The sequence below is a fragment of the Papio anubis genome, chromosome 1 (genome assembly GCF_008728515.1).
Source record: "Papio anubis isolate 15944 chromosome 1, Panubis1.0, whole genome shotgun sequence".
Taxonomy (NCBI): Eukaryota; Metazoa; Chordata; class Mammalia; order Primates; family Cercopithecidae; genus Papio; species Papio anubis.
This window is the reverse complement of record NC_044976.1, coordinates 154,908,276-154,917,413: the sequence shown is the minus strand read 5'-3', so window position 1 is coordinate 154,917,413 and position 9,138 is coordinate 154,908,276. Positions and strand designations below refer to the sequence as shown.

General features: G+C 48.0%; 1 protein-coding gene across 1 annotated transcript in view; it reads left to right on the top strand.

The window, feature by feature from the left end:
• The first annotated feature begins 1,114 nt into the window (after nucleotides 1-1,114).
• Nucleotides 1,115-9,138, top strand: part of IL19 (interleukin 19) — a 57,834-nt gene continuing 49,810 nt past the window's right edge. The window contains 2 exon segments of the mRNA XM_021927558.2: nucleotides 1,115-8,291; nucleotides 8,293-8,351. Coding sequence (XP_021783250.1) covers nucleotides 8,242-8,291; nucleotides 8,293-8,351 — 109 coding nt within the window. The 5' untranslated portion in view covers nucleotides 1,115-8,241.

Genomic DNA, 9,138 nt, shown 5'->3' with positions numbered 1-9,138 from the left:
CACCCTCCCAGAAAAAGATTTGTAGTTTTCACTGATAATATCCCAGACAGGGTGTCTAAATTGGCACATCCTTGGCCCTGTGCGTGTGTGTGTGTGTGTGCATTTGAGTGAGGGTAGGGAGGTCCTGGGTCTTCCCAGGCTGGTCGGATTTATCATCTCATCTGCCTTTCCCAACATTTAAGATGAGCAGCGCCACTCACGGGCAGATGCCCATTTCTCTGGAATTGCCCCAACCTGGTAATATTTGTGGCTTCTGAGGGCTGAGTCTGAGATGCCTTCTCTTGGTTCCAAGATTCTAAGAAAGCCTGGGGAACAGAATAAAAGTCTACCCTGGAAATAGTATACAAGCAAACCAACTGCCCACCCACTTCCTGAGTGAACATTGCTGAGTGTTCCTGAGTCAGGGGCAGACCTAAATTCCTTAACCATCTTTTTCTTCCCTTTCCCAACCCGGCATGGCCTCACACCCCTCCACCACTCCACCCCTCCATTAAAGGCTATATTTATGAGCAGTGATGGATGCTCCCTGACAGGGCCACCCTAGAAAAAATTGGGTAATGACAAAAACTTGATGCTCTGATTGACCCTTTGTGGTTTAGCACATTCACAATTTCACAATCCCCCAGCCCCCTTTTTTTTTTTTTTTTTTTTTTTTGAGACGGAGTCTCGCGCTGTGTCACCCAGGCTGGAGTGCAGTGGCGCGATCTCGGCTCACTGCAAGCTCCGTCTCCCAGGTTCACGCCATTCTCCTGCCTCAGCCTCCGAGCAGCTGGGACTACAGGCGCCCGCCACCACGCCCGGCTAGTTTTTTGTATTTTTAGTAGAGACGGGGTTTCACCATGTTAGCCAGGATGGTCTCGATCTCCTGACCTCGTGATCCACCCGCCTCGGCCTCCCAAAGTGCTGGGATTACAGGCTTGAGCCACCGCGTCCGGCCCAGCCCCCTTTTTTTTGTTTGAGATGGAGTCTTGCTCTGTTGCACTTGCTGGAGTGGAATGGGGTGATCTTGGCTCACTGCAAACTCTGCTTCCTGGGTTCAAGTGATTCTCATGCCTTAGCCTCCAGAGTAGCTGGGATTAGAGGTTCATGCCGCCACGCCCAGCTAATTTTTGTATTTTTAGTAGAGACGGGTTTCACCATGTTGGCCAGGATGGACTTGATTTCCTGACCTCGGCCTCCTAAAGTGCTGGGATTACAGGTGTGAGCCAGTATGCTGGGCTAGATGTATGTATCTCTCTTAAGCCCATCTTACAGGTGAGGAAACTGAGTTCAGAGAGGTGATGTGACCAATCCAAGCCCACACAGCTGGTAAGTGTCAAAACCAGGATTTGAACCCTGGGCAGTGTGGCTGCAGAGGCCACACTCTGTTGTCCCTTAACAAAGCTATGGGGAACTAATTGGCATATTATTAGCTGAAATGAAGTACTTTGTGGTACCTGGCACAAAGGTACCACAATAAATGTTAGTTCCCTTGCCCCAGGAATGGTTTGCATTTTAATGACAGTGGAATGAAGGGTTTTCAGAATCCATTAGAGTTAGAAGGATTTACATCTGAGTGCATGAATGCGCTTGTGGGACACCCACGCAAGCCGCTGATAATCATCTGGGTTGGTCAGCCCCGTCCTCAGAGGTTTATACCTGGAGCTAAATCCCAATGGGGCCTTCTGCCAATGACTTTTATAGCTTCTGACATTTCAGTCTCTTCATCTCAGGGAGTTGGTTCTCTGAGGATTTTGGGGGTAACAGTTTTAAAAATAACGTAAGGCAGCTGGTGATGGCTGCTTTAGGGGCAGCATGTGAGCTGGGCCCCAGGAGGGGAAAGACATGAATCAGGGGTCATGTAGCAAGACAGGGCTTTCCTACAGGCCGGATTTGGTCAGCATGGGTCCCTGGTTCCCTTGAGGGATTCCCCGACTGTGTGGCCTGACAGTCGCACTCTGGTCGAATGCCTCCGATTCCCCCAGCCGGCCTGACTCACCCTGCATCGCTCAGACCTCTGTCAAGGTGCTGCTTGGAGAGTCAAAGAGGCTGCAGCAGGCAATCCCCTTGCCCACTGCAAGGCTGGTTTGGAGGCTGAACAAAATGGCACATCCTCTCAACTCCGGAAAGGTTGGGCCTTCCTTTCACCCTCCATCTCATGCCTGGAACCTCAAACAGCAGAAAAAACACAACGCAGAAAAAAATAATTATAATAATTATTAATGCTTTCTGCATCTCTAACACCACTCGATTAGTCATAGTCATAGTTCGAGTGCTTGTTATGATAACACCTCAGTGGCTTCCTTAACAGTTGGTAGTGATGAATGACATCATCTGGTCAAAGGGCTAGGGAGGAGTGTGCCTATTGACAAGAAACAGGGGCTGAGAAGCAGGGGAAGGAGAGTGGGACAGGGAATTGTGGGTGGAAGCCTGAGCTAAGGCTAGCGCTAGTGCACCTAGGTCAAGAGGGCAGATCCCTAAGTCAGAGACCACCACTTAATGTTCCAAAGACATCTAGGGACTCCTGGTTCATGGCTCTTCAGGTGGTGGATGGGCAATGTTCTCCAGTACTTTGGACACCATGGCCAGGCCAATCTCATTCCATCACCATCACCATCAAGTTATTCCCCAGTTTGGTCACTGGGAGAGACTTCTCATCGGCCACCAGAATAACTCTAAATTCGTATGAACCTTTCAGTTTCCCCACCTGTAACTTGGAAATAAAGATACTGCTGCTGTTATTGGGAGGATATAATGAAATAACAGATGGAAAGTGCCTGGCATGGTACACAGTAGGCACTCAGTAGGTGGTGGTTTATTTCACTCTATTTCTGTGTATGGTCCGTCACATCTTGTACTCCAATGTCTGTCACCCATTCCATGACTCCTGCCCTGCCTCCCACACATTCACTGATTCCCATGACCCCATGTCCCTCCTTTGTGAAGCCTCTTCCCACTGTTCCAGCTCACATCGACACCCCCTCTCTGAGCTCTTATACTACGGGTGGCCCCGGCTCCTCCTGTTGGGTCCTCCCTACTTGTAGAATGGGTGTAAGTTTCATGTTCTCACATAGATTTTAGCTTCTCAAGTTCAGGAACTGGGCTCATTGCTTCTTTTGATTCTCATGCCTGCCAAGTCACAAGGTGAGCAATAGGTTCTTTAGAAGAGACCTGGGAGGTGGGTAGGGGTGGGTGTGTGGCAATGGAAAGTTACCAAAAGTAATGGGGAAACCATCTGGGGCACTTCTGTTTGGGGATTTCCCTGGACCATGTTTCATGACCTGTACCAAGCCCGGTGCTTTGTTAAGCTGGAATCCTCCTATGCTCCCCACTTTCCATACCTATTTCTGCCCATGGCACTCATGTGAATTGGCAAAAGTGCTGTGGGATGGAAAATATTGGAATCTCAGGGAAAAGGGTCAGTGAGTACATCCTTCAGGGCAGGATGTGGAGTCCCAAAACTGCTTCATGCTTAGCAGATCACCAAACCCTTCCTCCATCTCCCCATGCCAGCTAAAGCAACCTTGGCTGTTATGCTCTGGCCCAGGTGTCTCTCAGGGCCTTTCATTCTCCACAAAAAGCTTAGGCATAGAGGCCAGTCTAGATCCAGACACAAGGGCCAGCTGGAGAATTGGGAAGTAGAGTAATGCCTGGCCATCAAGGCTGGTACAGTTCAGCCTGACAACAGTCTGCGGACAGTGGTCTGTTGTGAAAGGGGACGGACATGTCACCTTGAAGCTGCAGCACTTTTCTAGACCTAGCCCACCTTCTTGAACATTTCAGTCTTTTTGCATCCAGCTGGGTATATTCTGTCATATACACAAGTTGCCTTCGGCTCTGAGGCTGCTTTATAAGAACTAGTCCTGGATGGTGTTTGGTCAGGGATGAGGTTTGAGTTTGCTCAGCCCAAGCAGATATGTTTAAATTACTCTCAGATTGGATGCCTCAAGAGCCTGGCTTACTCCCCTTCTACTAACCACCTGTTTTCTACTTAACCCAAGCCAACTCACCGTTTGACTCCTTCCCACACTTTTAGAATTGTGAACTTTAGAATGCTGGAGTTGGAAGGAGCTGTAGAGACTAGCTAGTCTACTTTCTTCCTCATTCTATGGATGGGCAGACAGACCCAAGCCTTGGGGGTGATTTGCTATGAGCTTCTTACAACCTCTACATTCTACACATGGATAGCTGTGTACCTTCCTGCTCCTGGATCAGAGCCTGCCCTTAAGTTATCCCCCATAGCCCACTCTTGTTCCATCAGTTGTGTCTGAATCAAAGGCTCCCTTCTCTTTATTCCTTCTATTAACAGCCTTAAAACTCACATTCTCCAAGAAAAAGCCTTCTTTGATTAATTCAGTTCACTTTTGTGTGAGGATTTTCCAGAGAAACAGAACCAATAGAAATGTGTGTGTGTGAGATTTATTATAAGGTATAAGGTATGGATCATGTGATTATAGAGGCTGAGAAGCCCCATGATCACCTATCTGCAGTTGGAGACCCAGGAAAGCTGATGGTATAGTTCAAAGGCCAGTTGGAGAGTCCCATGGGCTAGATTCTAGTACAGTTCTGAAGGCCTAAGAACTAGAAGAAGTTCCCAGGCAGGAGAAGATGGATGCTTCAGTCCAAGTCCAAGCAATCAGACAGAGAGGGGGAATACTCCTTTCCCCCACTTTTTTTTGTTCTACTGGAACCCTTCGTAGATCAGACCATGCCCACTCACGCTGGGAAGGGCAATCTGCTTCACTCGGTCCACAACTTCAAATGCTAATCTCTTCCAGAAACATTCTCACAGGCACACCCAGAAATCATGCTTAACCAGACATCTGGACATCCTGTGATTCAGTCAGGTTGACCATAAATTAGCCATCACAATCCTCCATTCTTTTCTAGGCCGGTGGCTTGTGCTGTGTTAATTTTCACTTGCCATTGTTTTTCCCCCATGAGTTCCTGTAGGATTACAGGCATACACCATGTAATAGTGTTTCAGTCAATAATGGACCACATATATGATGGTGGTCCCATAAGATTATGATGCTGTATTTTACTATACCTTTTCTATGTTTAGATATGTTAGGATACACAAATAACCTACCATCATGTTACAGTTGCCTGCAGTATTCAGTACAGCATCACGCTGTACAGATTTGAAGCCTAGGAGCAATAGGCTATACTGTATGGACTATCTTGGTTTTGTGTAAATACACTCTATGATGTTTGCACAATGACAAAATCACCTAATAAGGCATCTCTTAGAACATATCCCCACTGTTGAGTGACACATGACTGAATTTTAATGTGTTCTATATCACTTTCATTAGTCTGGCAGCTTCCTCCATCATTCTAGGAGGCCCCAACGGTAATGGCTGTCTTGCAATCTTTATCTGGATTTTCACCCTTTGTCCAGCCCAGGGCTACAGACTCAGGGATGTTCATAGCCCAGTAAATGGGAAGTATTGCCCGATAACCAGATCACAAAGCCTCCTCATGCTGAGGCTGGGGTAAGACTTGGAGGAAGAAGAACCTTCCCTGACTCCTTTGCTGGGGTCAGTCTCTAAGGGTCAGGGCTCACCCCCTGCAGTGTAGAGACTTTGCTGCGGGACAGGATGTGAATATCCTTGACTTTTGCATGGTCAAGTTAAGTCACTTGTCCGGGGTCACAGTGACACAATCATTGCCAAACCTGTTCGTTTCACCAGGGCCCCATGGGATTTTGCCAAGTCAGTCCTCCTTTGTACTTTCTTGCTCAACTGGTGTAGAATTCTAGAATTCTCAGGCAGGAAGGGAATTCATGGCAGAGGGTGGGGTGAGGTGGAGGTCATGACATACATCCTCCTAAGCAGACACATGGACGTCAGAGGCACCAGAGGGTTTCCACATTGACCTGCAGTCACCCATTTACACATTCCTCACCTCCGAGAGTTCAGGTATTCTTGCAAATGTCTCCATTTTTGCTACTGTAGCTTATCCTGAGCCCTTTACTGTTTTTCCTGGAAAACAAGAAAAATGTTTGGGAATTTGTATATTGGGAATGGGCAGTTGTCCGTGTTCATTTGTCTTAAAAAATTATTTGAAACATTGCCCTTTAAATGGAAAAATCATTTTCATGATTTTTTTTTTTTTCTCAAGGATGTTTCCTGCTGCCTCCTTCAGACCTACTCTTATCACTCACAAACACTAGAGGTTCCATGGCCCAAGGAGGACAGCAGCTGGCCATTTCAGGTTATGTCCCCACATGGATCAGGACTCCCTGGGACATGAAGGGAGTCTGGAGAAGGTGTCATGGTTGTCAGGAAGTGCCACATTCAGGGATATTGACTTCTGGCTCTTTCTCCATGTAGCTATGAGATGAAGCAATTTCTGAAGAAGTTTAAGATAAAAACCTTACATGTCATCCAGCCTAATCCCTGATTTTACAGGCAGAAGAAGTGGATTTCAGAGCTAGCTAGTGGCAGAGCTGTGACTCACAGGCCACAGACCTCCTGACAGGCAGTCCCTTCTCAGAGAGTTCAGCACCTTCTGTGTTTGGTTGTGCTGAGGTGGAGTTGAAGAAGGAAGCAGGGCACACCTGCTGTAGGTCGTGGGGTCAGATGACTTTCCCTAGACCTCTTGCTGTCTACTTCCCCTTTGAATTATCTCTGAGATGGGATCTCACTATATTGCCTGGGATGGAGTGCAATGGCTCTTCATTCACAGGTGCAATGATAGTGCACTGCAGCCTCGAACTCCTGGGCTCAAGCAATCCTCCCCCCTCAGCCTCCTGAGTCACTGGGACTACAAGGTGAACCACTGTGCCCAACGACCCCTCCTCATTAACAGAGTACCAGGCAGAGTGGTGGTGTTCCACGGGACAATTCCACCACCTTCCCTGTCCAGAGAATACTACCGAGGAGCCATGAGGCCTCAGCTCCACTTGTAGACATGCCTTTACTTTTCTCTGAGCCTCTGGCCCCGCCCCTAACAGCTCTGGGCCTTATTTTGCCTGGCTGTAAAATGGGGAGAATTGCCCCAAGTTCCTTGTCTTCTGCTCCAAGGCAGTATATCTTAGAAATTATTTGAGTTCCTCAGAGAGAGGGTTGAGGAAAGAGACTTGTCCCACAAGAGGGCACGATCCTCACGAGGTTGGGAGGCCAGAGCATTAAAATCCAACAGCTGCTGGCTGGTGAATTATGACCCATAAGAGTCAACCTCGTGAGCCCTACTGTGTTAGACATTTTCCCCGAATTATTTTCACATAACCCTATGAGATAGGGCCTAACCTTATTTTAGTTTTACAGAGGGGAAACTGAAAGTCAGAGAGAATGCTGAAATAACTTGCCCAAGGTCATCCAGCGAAGTGGCAGAGCTGGGCTCCACACCCAAGAAGCCTGGTTCCAAGCTCCCATTCTTAGTTTCATTGCCTCCCAGACCTAGAGGCGGTACTACAGAATAGTGGTACATCTTCCTCCTGCCTCCACCTGCCCCACCTCCCGACCCCCACCAAAGGAAGGGATTGTGTGACTTGGGGATCCAGAGAGCGGGGATGATCTGTGAGATGTAGAAATAAAAGGATCAAGATCAAGTTTGGGAATTGCCGTGTCAGAGGAGTGGTTCATTTCTCTCTCTCCAAGCCGCCTAGTTCACATTCTTCACCTGGCCCACTGTTCCATCCGATCTTGACCTCGCTAGCCTGCAGGGGACGTGTGCAAGCCCACACTCCAGCCTAGGCATCCCCTCTGCAAGGGAAGTGGTGCTGTTGTGGAACTGCAGTCCTTGCGGACTTCAATTTGTATAGAAATGACAAGCACAGAGCAAAGGAAAGTGGGGTCTAATTTTAAACTCCCACCTTCCCACCCCCAAGTTGATTTCCTGTGACACTAATAAAAGCTTCAGGGTCTCTTACTTGCATTTCCTTTCCACAGCCAAAGTAATTATATATACATTTTTTTTCTTAAAAGACAGTTCTCCCTCCCATTATGTATGCCTCTGGGCCTCATAAAATCTGGCCACCCTCTTCCCCGATCCGATTTACCAAATGTCAGAGTCCCACAACGCCCTGAGAAACACCGCTGTCCTCCTGGAGCTCTCCCACACAGTACAAGCCTTGATTGAGGGTGTGATTCGGTTCAGAGTAGCTGGGTTGAATTTTTGTAAAGAGGTTGCCGTGTGTGCACTTTTGCCGACCTCAAAGCCACCAGAAGGAGGGAGCTGAGTGCACTTTTTTGTAATGATGACTCTCTATGATTTTCTCCATAGAGCAGTGCTTGCACACACAGGAGTCCAAGAATGTGCACTAAGGGAGCATTTCCACACAGATCTGCATCTTCCTTACCACTCACATGTGTGCACACATATATCCGTGTGTATGCCAGTGCTTTAGGGCTCTGTTCCATGGGGTGAGTAACTTCTGCTATAGGGACCATGGATGTGGAGCCATTCTTTGGGACTACAGATATCCAATTTATTTCAAGGATCTGGAAGACTGGGCTTCCAGACACCTATGAACCGACAGGACTGCCTTTGTCTGTCATAAGGTTCCTTGTTGACAGACTGCTGGCCAGGTTTAGGGGAGATAGAGGGGTCACCAGACTGGAGATGCTGAGGGTGAGTGAGGGAGTGTAGGGTGGAAAGGAAGACAAATAAACCATATCTGCATACCCCTTCCCTATCAGCTCCCATACTGATCATGGCCCATTTCTTCACACCAACAAGAGTCTTCACCAAGGTTGCTAACTGCAATGGTACAGTCCAGTGAGCTGTAGTAAAAAGGGGGAATTTACAGGAACGAGTCTGGGGTGTCTTGGAATATCCATGGGATGGAAGCTGCTGCAGGACACAAAGGGATTGGAACCAGGAGTAGAAGTCATCAGAAAGCCAGGACTCAGCTTCTCGCTCTCTGAGGCCACATGGTCACTCCTTTCTGGTTTCCTTGGCAGCTTTCTCTGCATCTCTTAGCAGTTTGCAGAGGATTGCAACTACACAGCTCTAGAGGCTACCAGTCTTTAATTCAAGGGACCAGCCAAGACTGACTAGTGCTCTAAAGTCCCAAGACCAAATTACTGGGAGACAGAGACTAACAGCTCAGCTTAGGTCAGTTGTCCACTTTCTAATCAGCTGTAGCCAGGAGACCAGGGTCACATGGCTGCCAGTGGACCGAGTTCAGGGTGGAAAACATAATCAATG